The 17452-nt window shown below is 46.1% G+C and overlaps 1 protein-coding gene across 2 annotated transcripts in view; it reads left to right on the top strand.

Annotated features, from left to right (window-relative positions):
* The window catches only part of ANAPC4 (anaphase promoting complex subunit 4), a 28640-nt gene extending 19788 nt beyond the window's left edge, over positions 1-8852 (top strand). For both annotated transcript variants that reach the window (XM_029046447.2, XM_001513830.5), the window contains 9 exons: positions 251-344; positions 2227-2324; positions 2802-2863; positions 2946-2984; positions 3075-3176; positions 5166-5240; positions 6160-6333; positions 7561-7684; positions 8054-8852. In XM_029046447.2, coding sequence (XP_028902280.1) covers positions 251-344; positions 2227-2324; positions 2802-2863; positions 2946-2984; positions 3075-3176; positions 5166-5240; positions 6160-6333; positions 7561-7684; positions 8054-8302 — 1017 coding nt within the window. In that variant the 3' untranslated portion in view covers positions 8303-8852. The remainder of the gene's footprint in view (positions 1-250; positions 345-2226; positions 2325-2801; positions 2864-2945; positions 2985-3074; positions 3177-5165; positions 5241-6159; positions 6334-7560; positions 7685-8053) is intronic.
* The last annotated feature ends 8600 nt before the right edge of the window (positions 8853-17452 follow it).

The raw sequence follows: 17452 nt of genomic DNA, 5'->3' as shown, positions 1-17452 counted from the left end.
CGGGTGCAGGGAAGTAGATCGTTCAAATTTACACTCCCGGCCTCTGCACTGACAGGGCTGTAATCTCTGGGAATCTCTGTGTTGCTTAATCGTGTGCCATTTTGTGCAAGGTGGTCACCTGACAGCCCAAGCCACATACTTTTTCAGAGGGTTTGTCAGGGAGAATCAAATGAAATGGAAACCAAACTTGCTAGGCTCTCTCCTGGCACAATCCCTTGGATCCTGAATTTTTCACTTTGTTCCTTTCTAGTATTTGAAAGATGAAGACGATGATCTTGTTTCACCCCCAAACACAGAAGGAAACCAGTGGTTTGACTTTCTTCAGAATAGCACACATCTTAAAGGTGATAATCAACCGGGAAAACAATGGCCAGGGGCTCCATTCAACCGGTTTCTCATCTTATTCCTCTCTTTCTGTGTTTTTCCTGGTCTCAAGTCTTCAGTCCAGATAAAGAGAGTCCTAAAATAAGAGTCCCATATTTAGAAACATTTTGCCACTGACTGGTATTAATAATTGTATCCCCCAAAATAGCAAGATGGCCTTCCCCTGTGGTCATTATGTTGAAAGAGGTGTGAGTTGATCAGTGATCACCTCTCCACCCCTAGTTAGACTCCCAGGGCCAGGCTGAGAGCCTGATATAAAAAATGATGAGGGTCTTATGTCTGGGGACTTGTTTGTTAATCACTTGTGTTGATGTATGATTATCTGGATCGTCGTATCTGTAAATTCATTCATTCATTCATTCAATAGTATTTATTGAGCGCTTACTATGTGCAGAGCACTGTACTAAGCGCTTGGAATGTACAAATCGGCAACAGATAGAGACAGTCCCTGCCCTTTGACGGGCTTACAGTCTAATCGGGGAGACAGGCAGACAAGAACAATGGCAATAAATAGAGTCAAGGGGAAGAACATCTCATAAAATCAATGGCAGATAAATAAAATCAGGGTGATGTAAGTATGTTAAGGACAGGAATTGGGTCTTTTCTAAGTTTTTGCTTTTGTTTTTTCTGTCTACCTATCCCTCTTCAAGGGCATCAGATATGAACAATTCATAGTCCAGTTTCTTTATAATTATACATTTAATAAGCTCTTGCTATGTGCTAAGCACTGGAGTAGATAACAGGGTTATCAGATTGTACACAGTCCTTGCCCCACAAGGGGCTTACCATCTATTTTATCTTCATTTTATAGATGAGGAAACTGAGGCCCAGGGTGGTTAAATGACTTGCCAAGATCTCCCAATGGCCAGTGGCTTACTTGGGACTAGAACTCAGGTCTCCTCCCTTTTCCTTTCCGCAAGACCATGCTGCCTACCCTTAGCCTTCCCTCGTCCACCTTCCACTCTGTTGTCTTTCTTTGAATTGATTGGTTAGCGAAGAAAGACTTCAACCGGTCAAGAAATACCCTCTCTCCTTGGTTCATCTGTCCTCCATCTAACCTTCTCTCTTTCTGTTTCCAAGTTGCATGGCAGGCAGGGCCACCACTCCAAGGACCCTTTCTGATTTCCAGGAATTGTAGCTAAATATAAATTCTCGGTTATACTGTTGTGGAAGTCCTACTCAACGCAGCTCAATGAGAAAGGAACATGTACACCGTCCTGGGGGCCGTAATGGAGCAGATTGTCCAGCTCCACACTGACCCTATCAGGGGCAGGGTGGGGGAGGTGGACAGGAACGGTCCTGCTCTGGTGAGCCATAGGTGGGAAAACGTTGGAAAATTTCCAGTAGGAAAGCGACTTAGATTAAATAGGGAGTAATAGTAGTGGAATTTATCATGTGTTTATTTTGTGCAGAACACTGTACTGGGAAAAAGAACACAGGTGAAAATTACACAAGGTCCCTTGGCTTTCAAGGGTCTCACAGTCCAAATATAAGGGAGGGGAGGGGATGAAGCACAGAAAGGGTAAGTGAAGGTCGGGCTGGTGTTTTTGGATTCGGTTCTCTTAAGTAGAAGGCTGGGCGAGAAAACCCCCATGACTACAATCCTATCGTCTGAAAAAGAGTCAGTGTGACCCACGTATTACTAATAAGCAATATTCATTGTGATTTTGTTCAATGCTTCAATTTTCCAAAGCTTTTTCATATTAAATATCACATTTCTATACTCATATCATCTTGGGGGGAAGGTGGGAGTGGGGAGGGCTGCCCCAGAATCAAGTTGTTGCCCCCATCGGGTGCTGCAAGCATCTTTCCGATTGGACTAATTTGTAACTTTGTTTCTAGAAAGCCCTTTGCTGTTTCCTTGTTTCCCCCAAAAGTCATTGCACTTTGTTAAAAGAAGGATGGAGGAGATCATTGATCATTGTTTGCAAAAGCCAGCAGTAAGTTTCCAATGAAATGCAGGTATTGATTTAGGAGTAGCAGTCTGTACTATTTTCTGCTCATTCCTGTATAAATGGTTATAGTTCTTACATTAGATGTGTTGTGATTAAACAGTTTCCCAATTTAGAACAGGTGGAAGATTTTGGCCTTGACCACATTGGGACTGAAGCATTTGAATTATTCTCAAATCGTAGGATAAAGTCTCTTGGATTTCTTCTTTAATGGTCTTTTTTTACACTTTAAAAGAACAGAATGGTCCCATTAGGCAAGAGGGGATGGCCTTGCTTCCCCCAAGATCTATCATGGTTTTCTTAACTATTGTGACTTCATCGGAGTTACTTGTGAAAGAAAATTCATTCTAGAGATACCTACAAACTAGGATTTGCAACTGTGAACACCAGGGCTGCTACCAGTTTTTTTTAAAAAAAAACTTTTGGCGTATCGTTGGATTTTTACTGCTCCTCTTTTTTTTATAGGATGTTATTGGCAAATCCGTGCATCAAGCCATCTGTATGCCGTTGTACAAATCAGCTAAGAGGTATTCTCCTTTCCTCCATTTATAGGGGGTAATTTAGCAGTGAATTGAGTGCTTTTCCTGATGTGTTTCTCTTCCTTTTCAGTGAGGACTCCACCCCTAGATTGTTTAAATTGCCCTTCTTGTAAGTGTTTCTCTTTAAATTTGAGTGTACGTTGCCTTTTTTTGTTTTTTTGGAATCCAAACACATTTTATTTTTCTCTCATTTCTTCAGGTGGAATGACAAGTCTTCAAACCTTCATTACGTTCTCTTCACCATGTTGGAAAGTTCGGTTTCTAAAATTTACATTTTGAGGAGACACACTGATATCTCCCGGTAAGGATTAACGGCAGCTTGAATGAGACACGTGCAACCTTTGTTGCCGTTTCACTTCCCCACACTTTGCCTTTTACAGAGGACTCTAATTTGAGTTAAGGCATTTATTAAGCACCAACTATATGCTAAGTGCTAGCTCTAGTTATTCAGTATAAGGTTTTCTACAAACTGGGAGAAGCTCTAACAACTTGAGTTCCAGATCATGCTATTTTTTCTCCTCCAAACTCCGATAACTCCCAGTGATCGTTGTACTTACTGAAGCAGCTTGGCCTAGTGGAAAGATCACAGGACTGAGAGTTGGGAAAGCTGAGTTCTATGCATGGCTCCACCAGTTATCTGCTATATGGCTCTGGGCAGTTTTCTATGCCTTGGTTTCCTCACCTGTAAAATGGGGATCAAATACCTGTTCTCTCTCCTTCTTAGACTGTGTGACCTGTGAGGGACAGGCACTATGTCCAGTGCTTAGAACAATGCTTGGCATATGGTAAGTGTTTAACAAATACCATGATTGTTATTATTATTATCTGAGTATCCTAAATCTGCCTCAGCATTTAGCGGAGTGCTTGGGACATTGTAAATGCTTAATAATAATAATAATAATAATAGTAATAATAATGGTATTTGTTAAGCACTTACTGTGTGCCAAGCACTCTTCTAAGCGCTAGGGTAGATCAAAATAATCAGGTTGTCCCACGTGGGGCTCACAGTCTTAATCCCCATTTTACAGATGAGGTAACTGAGGCACAGAGAAATTCAGTGACTTTCCCAAAGTCACACAGCTGATAAGTGGTGGAGTGGGATTAGAACGCATGACCTGACTCCCAAGCCCGGGCTCTTTCCACTAAGCCATGCTGCTTCTCTACAAATGCTATAATTTTTATGATTGGTATTGAGTTTTAGAAATGTAACTCTGAGCAAGAAAGGGGCTAAAATCCCACCTTGGTAATAACTGCATCTACTTGTTGCCTGGTAATAATCCCAGGAAAACCATTCAGTAATATTTATTGAGCGCTTACTATGTACAGAGCACTATACTAAGCACTTGGCACTGTAGTAACATCACTTTCACAGCCAGGGCTCCAGAGGGTCACAGTCTTAGATTCATTCATTCAATCGTATTTATTGAGCGCTTACTGTGTGCAGAGGACTGTATTAAATGCTTAGAAAGTACAATTGGACAACAAATATTGTGAGCGTCCCCTTGCCACAAAGGGACTAGGGTCCATGTGTAATTCCCACGTATGTATTTTCTTCCAGTGCTTAGTTCAGTGTGCTTAATAAATAGTATTACTACTATTACATAAGCCTGGAATTGGAGTTTAAGTCTTGGGGCCAAGATGAGACTTCAGTGGCCCAAAAAAGAAAGAAAAAAAAAGGTTGGGCTGTGACATTTGGAGAACTACCTTCATCCCACTCAGGAGCCGTAAATTACTGAAGAAAGTAGAGAAGCAGGGCAGCTTAGTGGATAGAGCACGGGCCTGGGAATCAGAAGGAACTGGATTCTAATCCTGACTCCACCACTTGTCTGCTGTGTGACCTTGGGCAAGTTACTTCATTTCTATGCTTCAGTTTCCTCATCGTTAAAATGGGGATGAAGACTGTGAGTTCCAGGTAGGGCATGGATTATGTACAACCTGATTACTTTATATCTACCCAGTACTTAGAACAGTATCTGGCACATAATGAGCACTTAACATACCATAAAAAAATCAAACAGATGATTGGGGTTTAGTCTTACCAGTATCTGTGATGGGAGAAAGACCTGGTTTATGACACATTATCCAAATCATTTCCTATTGTTTCCAATGCAGTTGTTTAAGCGCTTAAAAAGTGTTGGGCTTTCAGTGATTGATCAATTGTATTTATTGAGCATTTACTGTGTGTAGACAGCACTGTATTAAGCACTTAGATGAGTTACTATAGCAGAGTTGGTTCTCTGGATTGGTTTTAAAAGTTCTACTTTCTCTCTTTTTTCCCTCCTCTTCCCAGGCCTGCCAATCATGGATTACTTGCTCTTGAGTTTGGAAATTTCATGAACACCACCAGTGATAATTTGGAAGGAAGGTTAGACCTGAACCTTGTTTAGATGGTGGGAGTCGTCATTTTATGCTATTATTTCCGTATGCCCTTGAATGAATTGGGCTGCTCGGGAAATGATCGAAGAAGACCAAGTCTCTGAGGGAGCTGAGAGGTTGGAGGTTCTAGCTCCTTGGGCAAGGGAGTCATTCCCCTTCTGTGCCTCAGTTTCCTTAGGTATAAAATTGGGCCAACCAGTATGAACCTACCACTCAGGGAGGAGCACCGATCAAGTGATTAATATGCTAGCAATGAACTTTAGAAATGAGAAATGGTACTCGAGGTGGGTTAAAGGCATTTCTTGTTTTCTTCTTTGCTCCACTACTTGTCTCTAGAAGTTAATGATGAGGAGAGCATTTCTTTACAGGGAAAGATTTTGGGACTGTGTTTTTTATATTTTGATGAAAAACTCTCGAGGACTTCCTTATCTCTACTTCCCTGAGAAAATCCAGTCAGTCAGCATAACACCTTTCCTATAAAGCACTCCCCTAAGGCTATTTGTGGCATTTCTAGGACTGTCCTGATTGAAGAGGAAGAACAGAGGCTTAGGTAGGGCCTGAACATTGATCTCTTGTGCATTCTGAACGTTGATCTCAAGTGTGCTCTGTAACCAAGACCCCCTTAACAAGGTTTCCTCTCTTAAGATCATTATTGCATATCCCCATATCTCTAGTTCTGCATCTTCAGACCACTCCAAAGCCGGGGAAATTGGAGAAAACTAAGGCAGTCTAAGAATATCAGTCAATCGTATTTGTTGAGCACTTACCCTGTTCAGAGCACTGTACTAAACGCCCGGAAGAGTACAGTACAAATCTCAAAGCCGAGCAGTGAGCAGGATAAAATAAAACTTTTTATTTTAGTTCCTGATGTATGATTTCACATCAACGGACATTTATTTCTCCCTCAGCTTCTACAGCTGTTTAGACGCGCATTTCTATGACGACGAAACGATAACGGTCGTTCTTAAGGAGAACTCAGAACTAGAAGGAAAGGAGAGAGTCTTGGCCCAGTTGCCGTTGGCTTCTATATATCCTGATGAAGAACATGCAGAGAAGGAGTTCAGTGGGACTCCTGGGAAAAGGTATTGAGCCGTTTTCATTAGTTGCCTCGCAATTAAGGGTTGGAAAATGGAGGAATGGTGCCATCGGGAAAATATGCAGTCAGGGAGTCTGAATTATTAAAGTTATCGTCATCTGATAACAATTGATTGCTTATTCTGTCTTGTTTATTAATAATGATGATGATATTTGTTAAACACTTACTATGTGTCAAGCACTGTTCTAAGTGCTGGGATAGATACAAGATCATCAGGTTGGACACATGCGGTTTATAGTCTTAATCCCCATTTTAAAAGTGACGTAACTTAAGCACAGAGAAGTGAAGTGGCTCGCCCGAGGTCACACAGCAGACAGATGGCAGAGCTGGGTTAGAACCCGGGTCCTTCTGACTCCAGGCCCGTGCTCTATCCACTAGGCCATACTGCTTAGACTCATTATCTGGCAGGGACTGTGGTCCAAGGTAACCTTTGTTAGCAGAAAAACTTGTTAGAGAAGGAAGTACTTCTTGACCCCTTCATGGGTGATAAGGAGGAAGAAAGACCTGCAGGAGGGCAGGGAGTGTCCTAGGAGTAGAGAATGTGCAATTCTTCCCCGCACACACACTCATCTTGGGGAAAGGGGTTAAACTTAGGTTAAGACAGGGTCACCAGGGCTGGATCGATTGGTCAGACTCTTTCCTCTAGGGTTTCCTGGCAGATAGAGCTCACGCTTGAGGTGGGGAAACAAAACCATCAGCAGGAACCCCCTCTGATCCCATACCGCCTTTCATTCAATCAATCAATTGTATTTAGACTGAACCCATCATTGGGCAGGGATTGTCTCTATCTGTTGCCGAATTGTACATTCCAAGTGCTTAGTAGAGTGCTCTGCACATAATAAGCGCTCAATAAATACTATTGAATGAATGAGTGAATTTATTGAGTGCTTACTGTGTGCAGGGCACTGTGCTACGCACTTAGACACGCTCCCTGCCCACAGTGAACTTACCAGGTAGGTCTTATCACATTGCCTGCATGGGCTTGCTACCTCTTCAGAGAGCCTGAACAACGGAGTTCCTGCTGTTTGAAAGAAACACCTGTCTTCCTCCGGGAAGGAGTGAACGGATCATTAAGTGGGCCAAGTGACTATTCTAAAATTCACCTTCGTCTCGGGGAAATGCTGGATCCAAGTGTTGCCTTGTTATTTTCCACACTCTCCCACAGTAGTGAAAGAGAATCGTACCCTCGTGTTGTGGTTTTTACTTTATTTAGGCTGGATGAACAGAGCGATGTTATTCCCACACATACCGTCCTACTGGAGAGTCAGTGGAGAGTCTTGGAGAATATGAAAGCACAATACGTTGCCGTGAATGGTATTCGAAAAGTCTCGTGCGTGGTAAGTGTTTACAGATCGTCTTCTGGGGAAACAAAGGCTTTCCATCTCCGGCTACTTGGACAACTCTAAGATCTGGGAGGGCTTAGTAGGAGATTACTAGGGGCCTTCTGGAGGTTTAATCGTTCATCTCCACCCCCCACCGTTCCCCGGAGCGTGTCGGAGGCGACTGCCTCAGCAGTATCCGTGGATGCTAGAGCTGGATATGGACCCTCGTGAGAGTTGTTTTACAAACAAGTACTCTAGCTAAGAATTTGTACTCCTATTTAGTTGCCTTATACTCTTTTCAGAATCTGCGATTCTGCTACCATACTATTTTGGGGACATTCATTTTCGCCCTCTGAAAGCCACGACAATTTTGTGTTTCCGTAGCTGAGTTCAAATCTCCGTCACGTCCGAGTGTTTGAAATGGATGTGGAAGATGATGGGGAAGTGGAGGAAGAGGAGGAGGAGGAAGAAGAGGAGGAAGAAGAGGAGGAAGAAGAAGAAGAGTTCCACAATGGGCCCGGAGAGCAGGAGGCGCTGAATCAGTCTGCAGACAAGCAGGACAGCAGCGTGTGCGGTGGGTCCGCGGGGCTCGTCGAGGAGGCCGAAGAAGCCGAATCCAACCTGGACACGTAATGGAGTTTCCGGTTAGCGGTGCCCTCCCCGCCTTCCTCAGATCGGACCGGGGCCTAGGGCGTTCTTCAGGTGGTCTTTATTTTTCTTTGTACCAAAGAAATAAACAGTCGTTTGTGTCGCCAATGTTAGTGGACATCATCTAATAGCTGGGTTGGTCTCCTCTTCACACTAGGGGTGTCGGATGGATCTCTGTTGGCTGCAATCTCTTCTTAATGTCTATTTGTGGTTTTTCTTGAGGGAAAATTGGAGGTGAAGGAGGTGGGGCCGGTGTGTGCTGTCCCCAAAAAGCTAACTGTCAGGGACCAGCCCCATTATTCAGGAAGCTATTCCATTTCGGGTTCATTAAATGATTGCGTAGCGGTTAGACGTTTAGACATCTGTTTAAAAAATCTGTCTGCCCTCCCCCCATGTACTTTGTATATGTTACTGTAATATGTCCCTTATAAACTAAAAGCTGGGAACTGTTGTGTTCAGCCTGTAAAATTGCAAAAATGACTGATATGGTCCTATCTGTTATATACCAGAAGAACTGCTCTGGCCCTGAGAAAAAGTCTCCCTTCCCTCTGTTTCTGTTCCAGAATGCTTACTTCTTTGAATCAGTGATAGAAAGGTTGGAGGATGACGGCAACTTCACCTTAGGGGCATTAGAAGTTCTGGCTTCAGCAAAATGGAATTAGCATTAGTACCGATGCCCGTTCTCCCTCCTACTTAGACCGTGAACCCCGAGTGAGACAGGGACTGTATCCAAACTATTCTGGGTCTATCCAGTGCTCAGTAAAGTGCTTGACCCATATGAAGCGCTTAGGAAGTGTCACGCTCATCGTTATTCCCAAGTGACTGGATCTCTTGCTTTTCTCTTTCTGAAAAGAAAGCAGCTGCTGACTTGGATATGGTTCAGGAGAGGAAGAGTGGTTTGAGAGCTGGAGAGCTCTCCCTCAGGTTTCCCAGATTCTATCCGTGTTCTACCTCTAGCCCTTGATGGAAGTTTGGTAACTAGTAAACCGTTTTGGTAGTTTGGTAACTAGTAACCCCATCACTATGCTTTCTGGGTTCACGGCATCACAGTCTGAACTCGAGGAAGCATATTTTATGGTGGTGCCTTGTTTTAAGACGGGTATTAAAGTGCACGAAGAAGTGTGTTTTATTAAGGCTGTCCTTCTCTTCAAGCAGAAACCGTGTCGAGCTAATTTTGATTCTGGAGTACAGCTAAGGACTGCAAAAATCCTCTAGTGTTGCTTTCATTGAGTGTACTGCAAATTCCAGTGGAATATCTACTGTCTCTTCCTAACCTTCGCTCAGCTTGGATACATGTTCTGGCTCTCATGGAATAGTTAAGTTTCAAAAGACGTTCTTGTTCTCAACCCACCTTAATTATCCTTTCTCTCCAGCACATTTAAAATTCACAGTTGTGAAAAAAAATTGCTAATTGAAACAAGAATTATAACAGAACATTAATCGAGTTTATGAGCCCATAAAATAGAACTGAGGATAAACCAATATGTGGGCATCTGCTAAAGAAGGATAAAATTTTAATGAACATTCTTTCATTCTTGACAGACGTCCAGCAGGCAGCCCCCTGCTCAAGTCTGATTTGTCCCAGGATTTAATACCTGGAACCACCTGCTACAGGAAGAAAGCAGATTCTTTAAGTTCCTGCTGTTTGCTAAGGCAACTAGCTGCAGCCTCTTGCCATTTAGTGAACTTCGTGTTTAAACGGTTTATGTGTTTTAGTTCCCTCTGAGAGATAGCATACTTGTGGTCATCTTAAGTCAAAGATTTAACAGCTTATGAAAGAGGAGAGAGGAAATTCGGTTGCCGTGAGGTTGTGGACATAATACTGGGTTTCCAAATTCAGATAAGGAACAGTGTTACACTGTCCAGAGCATTGGTTTAGCCAGTGGCTACCTTGGAACGCTCGAGAACTCTCAGAAGCACCACTTCGTCTCTCCTTTCAACTCTCCGCGAATCATTCTCAAAAAGTTTTGTTGGCCTTCTGAGGTATGGTCATGCCCTAATAATAATAATAATAATATCATTATTATAATACTAATTCAATTGTTATTTGAATCATTATTTGCATTAGTTGGTGAAGCAGCATGTGAATAGTGAATAGAGCCCGGGCCTGGGCGTGAGAAGGTCGAGGGTTCTAATCCCTGCTCAGCCACTTGCCTGCTGTCTAACCTTGGGCAAGTCACTTCACTTCTCTGTGCCTCAGTTACCTCATATGTCAAGTGGGGATTAAGACCGTGAGCCCCACTTGGGACAGGGACTGTGTGTCAAACTCAATTTGCTTTGATCCACCCCAGTGCTTAGTACAGTGTCTGGCACATAGTAAGTGCTTAACAAATACCAGTATGATTATTAGTATTATTGAATTATTCTGCTGCTCTTTGAATTATTATTCAAGAAGCAGTATGGCTTAGAGGATAGAGCATGGGCCCAGGAGTTAGAGGGGCCTGGGTTCTAATCCCAGCTCTGCCACTTGTCTGCTTTGTGACCTCGGGTAAGTCATTTGATTTCTGTGGGCCTCAGTTCCCTCATCTGTAAAATGGGGATTAGGACTCTCAGCCCCATGTGGGACAGGGACTGTGTCCAACCTGATTTGTTTGTATACAGTGCCTGTCACACGATAAGCGCTTCATAACCACAATTATTATTGTTGTTATTAATAACAAGTACTATTATTATTACTACCGATAATAATAAGTATGCTATATACTAAGCCTTGGGTAGGAACAAGATAATTAGGCCGGAACCAGTCCCTAGCCTGCTTGGGCCTCACAGGGTGAGTAGGAGTTAAGAATAGGTGTTCAACTTCCATTTTACAGGAGGGGAAACTGAGACACCAGAAGTGAAGTGACCTGCTCAAGATTACATGCCAACTCCTCTGACTCCCAGGCGCATTCTATTTCCACTAGGCCATGCTAGGACAAAAAATGTCTAGTGCCGTTACAGGAGCAAAGAAGGCAGTAAGTAACAGTACGTCTCCGCTACCAGGTTTGGCCAGCAGGTTTTTAGTAATTCGAATGTTTGTCTCCTAGGTGTTGACATTGGGCTCGTGTTGATCAATCAGTCGATCAGTCATTGTATTTGAGCATCTACTGTGTGCAAAGCAGTGTCCTTTGCACGTGGGAGAGCATACTGGAAGCAAAAGATTTGATTTCTACCCTACGGGGACCTTAATGAGGCTTTGAAGATGGAGACATCCAGCTCATGAGAAACTCTGGAACAGAGGGTCAATAGGGCTCCTCATCAACCCGATCGCCACAAAGCTCCAGTGTGGTTTCAAAGAATCCCGCCAGGATCGCAATACCTCGCTGTCATTGGGAATGCACAAGTCCCATAGACGTCACGTACATCAGAAATACCACAGTCTCGTCGCCTCTCTTCAGGCCAAATGATGTTTTAAAATGTTGTTTTAGGAATGATGGGTTCAGGGGAGGGATTGAGTTTCTAAATGACCCTTTCATCGTGCTGATGGCAATTTCTTCCCGACAGAGGGGTTAGTATCTGAACCCAAAGCAGGGATTCAGACCTATTATCGTGGGAAAACTTTTCCCTATTTCCATTTGGAGAGAACTGCTGCCTCAGTCCCTGTCTATATAAGTAACCTTTTGCTGCTTCCTTTATTTCTGGTATCAAGGCCATCGCTTGAGCAAAACTGAACTTCTGGGAATCAAAACAGTCGGCGTGTTGATCCGGCTTTGGTTTTAAATACGCCGACGCTTCTCGAAAATTGATTTCTTTTTCTCGAATGTGTCGCTGGGGCTTTGGTGCTGGTGTTTAATTATACACGCAAAGCTTTCTCCTTTCTATGACTCTGTTTACCCCAGCAAAGAGCGTGACCAAACCGTCCCCTGCCTGGCCCGTAGCATTTGGAAATCGAGCCCCGAAGGCTGAGTTTCGGCTCAGTGACCATCCGATTCTGGATGAGTGTCTGACGACTGAAACAGCTGGGGGTATTTAGACGGCACTGTTATGCCATTAAGGCTCCCGAGTGATACTTGTAATCTGGCGTGTGCGGAGAAACAACTTAAAACTCAGAGAGATGAGCAGAATACGGTGGTGGCCACGATATTGGCGATAAGTCCGCCCCGTGTCATCAAGCAGTAGAGAAGCAGCGTGGCCTAGTGGTTGGAGCTCGGGCCTGGGAGCAGGACCTGGGTTCTAGTCCCGGCTCTGCCTTTGTCTGCTGTGTGACCTTGGGCAAGTCACTGAACTTCTCTGTGCCTCAGATACCTCATCTGTAAAATGAGGTTAAGACAGCACCAGGTGAGACCGTGTCCAGCCTGATTGGCTTGCATCTACCCCAGCCCTTGGATCCGTTTTTGTTTTAATTGTATTTAAGCACTCACTATGGGTTGGGCTTCTGCTGACCAGGCCTCACAGGGATGTCGCTCCTTGGTTCTCGGGCCCCCACCCGGAAAGAGATCAGCCCACAGATGGCCGTTGGGCGCCGTCACTCTCTGCATGCAACCCAGCCCAGCTCTGAGCTCTGCTGCGTCCCCAACCCGGCCGGGAAACTTCCCCCCCGGCTCCGGTCGAGGGGCTGGGCGTCTCTGAGATGGGGCTTCTCCCTCCTCCTCACCCCCTTCCCAGCCCTCTTGCTCCCCGCTCCTGGCTCTGTCCCCCACAGGGGAAATGGGAGCTACCCCTTCCCCTGCTCCTGGAAGCTGAAACTGCAGCCCCTAGGTGGCCCCACGGGAGGTGTCCGCCCTCTGGAGAGATTCATTCATTCAATCGCATTTATTGAGCGCTTACTGTGTGCAGAGCACTGTACTAAACTCTTGGAAAGTACAATTCAGCAATAAAGACTCTCAGACTCAGACAGTGATTCAAATAACAATTGAATTAGTATTATATTAATGATATTATTATTAGGGCATGACCATCCCGGCTCTGCCACCTGTCAGTTGTGTGACTGTGGGCAAGTCACTTCACTTCTCTGGGCCTCAGTTACCTCATCTGTAAAATGGGGATTATGACTGTGAGCCTCACGAGGGACAACCTCATTATCCTATATCTACCCCAGCGTTTAGAACAGTGCCTGATCACCTTGTATCTACCCCAGCGTTTAGAACAGTGCTCTGCACATAGTAAGCGCTTAATGAATACCAACATTATTACTATTATTAAATGGGCATCAATATAAATAGAATTATAATAACGATGGCATTTATAAAGCACTTACTATGTGCCAAACACCGTTCTAAGCACTGGGGGAAATACAAGGTAATTAGGTTGTCCCATGTGGGGCTCACATTCTTAATCCCCGTTTTATAGATGAGGTAACTGAGGCACAGAGAAGTTAAGCGACTTGCCCGAAGTCACACAGCTAACAAGTGCCGGAGCCGTGATTAGACCCCACGACCTCTGACTCCCAAGCCCGGGCTCTTTCCACTGAGCCACGCTGCTTCAAAACAAGAAAACAGGCGTCAACTACGTGCAGAGACGAGTCCGGACCTGAGCCCAGGTAGGAGGAAGATGCCTCCCGTGACACAGGGCTGGTGTATTGGTGGTCGGAGGAGATGGGGGGAAGGTCAGAGCACCATAATGCCTCGGCTAGCGCCTCCCCCCCCCCCCCCCCCCCCCCCCGGAGCTGCAACGGGCCTCAGATTAAAGCTGCCAGAACCCCTCTCTCCGGGCCGGGCGGACCCAGGGGCAAACCTCTCTGTGTCCAAGTGGCTTCTGAGGCAAAGGTCTCCAGCTCGTGGGATAGACTGCTCAGAGGACAGAAGGGGCCTGGGAGCTTGTGGGGGCAGCAGGCCACGAGGGAGGCAGGCGAGATTTTCAACCTGCTCTAGAAAGCCCTCCGCTGGGCTGGGCTAGCTAGAGTCACTGGGGGCTTTTCCAAGCCGGTCCCACAAGCCTCAGGATGGGGAGTGCCTTTGGATGAAGAGAAAGGAAAAGCGTGGCAAGGCCAGAGAACACGAGAAGCAGATCCGGCTTGGCCCGTAGTCAGTGCTGAGCAAATACCACAGTTATTATTGCAATTATTATTGGCTTGTGGTCGTTGGGGGTGGGGAGGGGAGAGGCAAAGTTTGGGGAAATGGGAGCAGTGCTGGGGGGGATTTGGGGGTCCAGCAGGGGTGCTGAGCACCTCAGCGACCTTGGTGCTATTTTTTTTTTTTAACAGTTTGTTAAGCACTTTCTAGGTGCCAGCCACTGTACTAAGCACTGGGGTAGGTACAAGATAATTGTTCATTCAATAGTATTTATTGAGCGCTCTCTACTGTACTGTACTAAGCGCTTGGAATGTACAATTGGGCAACAGATAGAGACAATCCCTGCCCAATGACGGGCTCACAGTCTAATCGGGGGAGACAGATGGCAGAGCAAAGGAAACCAAAACAAGACAACATTATCACAATAAATAGAAACAAGGGGTTGTACACCTCATTAACACAATAAATAGGGTAATCAGATTGGACACATTCCCTGACCCACACAGGGTTCACAGTCTTAATCCCCATTTTGCGGATGAGGTGACTGAAGCACAGAGAATTTAGGTGACTTTCTCAAGGTCTCACAAGGAGCCAGGATTAGAACCCAGGTCCTCTGACTCCTCGGCCCGTGCTCTTTCCATTGGCTACGCTGCTTCCATTAGCCCTATTAGCATCCTGGCGTTTTGTCTTGTACTTGGCCAAAGGACAATTTTGTCCCTTGCCCTGTGCTGGGCGGCAGGGCTAGGGAACAGCAGAGCATTGGGCTTGCAGCGTCTTCCTCCAGAGAGCTTTCTCCCTCAGCCTAGTGGCGGAAGCACGTGCCCCTGAGATGTGTAAACAGAGATTGATCCGTGTGGCCAACCCTGCCCAGATTTCCTGCACTGATTGACCAGGAGGTCGAGGCTGGTCCCCGGGCGCCTGACTCTTGGACTCTGGGGCTGGCCAGGCGCACGGCTGGATTGCCCGGTCCTGTAGACCACTGACGGCTGAGCCCGGTGTTTTTTCTTCAGCATCCCCACCTCGTCTCAGAGTCAGCCAGAGTCCCTCCTGGAGGCCCTGAATCCCTCCTGGCCTTCCCGACCCCGGGATAACTGATCGGGATAACAGCCCCTTCCTCCACTCCCACCGCTGTGGGCCCCGCACCCCGATCCTGCCCCTGTGCCCCACCCCCACTTCGTGGTACCGTGAGCCTTCGCCATGCCCACAGCCCACCCTGCCATATAATTGTGGTATTTGTTAAGCGCTTACTTTGTGCCAAGCAATGTTCTAAACCCTGGGGAAGAAACAAGATAATGGGGTTGGACACAGTCCCTGCCCCACGTGGGGCTCACGGTCTTAATCCCCATTTTACAGATGAGAAAACTGAGGTACAGAGAAGTGAAGTGATTTGTTCAAGGTCACAGCAGACAAGTGGCAGAGCCAGGATTAGAACCCAGTTCCTCTGGTGCCCAGACCGGTGCTGTATCCACTAGACTGCACTGTTTCTCAATGGCTGCAGTGGCTGCTAGATTTCCCTGCAAGGGAGCAGCCTTTCTACTGGACTGGTGGGGAGGAGGAGGAGAAAGAAGGAAAAAGGAAGAGGGGAAGGGAGGAACATCTGATTACAGAATGGAGAACAAAGAACACTTGCAGGGACAGTCGTGAACAAACAGGTTTCCCACAATGATCATTAAATCATTATGGTGTTAAGCACTGACTGACTCTGGGCAAAGCATTGTTCTAAGCACTGGAATTGATAAAGTATCCACAGATGGGACAGGGTTCCTGTTCCACATGGAGCTCAAAGCCTAAGTAGGAAAGAGAACAGACACATATCTCCATTTTATCCTCATTTATTCTCATTTTACAGATGAGGCAACCGAGGCCCAGAGAAGTTAAGTGCCTTGCCAGGGCCACACAGCAGACAACTGGCAGAACCGGGTTTAGAAGCCAAGTCCTCTGACTCCCAGGCCATCCTTCCTTTCAACTGAATAATAACACTATTAATTAAGCACTTACTCTGGTCAAGCACAGTGCTGACCACTGGGGTAAATACAGGATTATCAGAATAGACAAAGGCTCTTTCATTCATTCATTTATTCAATCGTATTTATTGAGTGCTTACTTTGTGCTGAGCACTGTACTAAGTGCTTGAGAGAGTACAATACAACGATAAACACATTCCTGCCTACAACTAGCTTCGAGTCTAGAGCCATCTATCTCTAGTCTCCTTATCCTCTCCTCATAGAAGGAACAGAGACAGGGAACTCCTCTCCCTCCTCCCTTCCCGGGGCAAGTAGTGAGGCCATGAGCCTGCAGGCCACTGGGGAAGGGAGCACGGAAGGTTTGGCTCAGACCGTGGAGCTCCACGTGGGCCGTCAAGCACTAGGTCGGAGCAGGCCGTGGAGCAGAGCAGGTCGCAGAGAGTAGGGATCCTAACAGGCTGCTGAGCGGGTCACTGAGCAGGCCACCGAGAGAGCCACCAAGCCAGCCCTCCCAGCAGCAGGGCCGGGTCTCCACCACAGGTGGCTTTTATTTCCAAGTTCGGGAGGTCATCGAGGCCAGGTCTGCCCTACAAAGACATTGGAGCTTAAGAAAGATCTGTTTATTTGGGGAGGCTCTGATAAGACCCGAGGCAGAACATTCCACTTCAGCAAATCCAATTTACTGGTAATTGTGTTCTTGCCCCTCCCGGGGAAATTCAACTTACACAACTTCCTCACATGATAAGGCTGAGTTCTGCTCCTCTGGGGCTCTGTACTCTGCCTTGCCAAGTTCCTGGGGCTGAGCAAGAATCCGAGGCAGAGCAAGTGGACACCCCGGGGGGGGGGCAGCTGACCGTTGATTTCAAGGCTGAGCGTTGCCGGAGGATTTAGGGAGGAATGCTGTCTGTCTCACCTGAGGGTCAGCAGGGGTGGAGTTGCCACTGGGGCAGCTCTGCTGTCTGCCCGGGTCCTCTCCCAGAGGCTTGTAGGAGGAAGGGCCATTCTGATAGCAAGAGGCCCAAACAGGGTCGGAGATCCATCTCTTCCCCACCCCAGGTGGCTGCACGCAGATTCCCTACCAGTAAAAATGTGTCCAGCTCAGCTGATTTAAAGTGTTGGGGCTTAGAGCCTGTATGTTGGATACTTAGAAAACTCCTGGAGGCCTTTGGTCCCCAAGTTCTGGTCCAGGACCAGACATTCTGCCTCTGTCCTGGAATACCTTCCCTATTCATATCTAACAG

This window comes from Ornithorhynchus anatinus, chromosome 18 (genome assembly GCF_004115215.2).
Source record: "Ornithorhynchus anatinus isolate Pmale09 chromosome 18, mOrnAna1.pri.v4, whole genome shotgun sequence".
NCBI lineage: Eukaryota > Metazoa > Chordata > Mammalia > Monotremata > Ornithorhynchidae > Ornithorhynchus > Ornithorhynchus anatinus.
The sequence above is the reverse complement of the archived record's forward strand: the minus strand, read 5'-3'. Positions and strand labels throughout refer to the sequence as shown.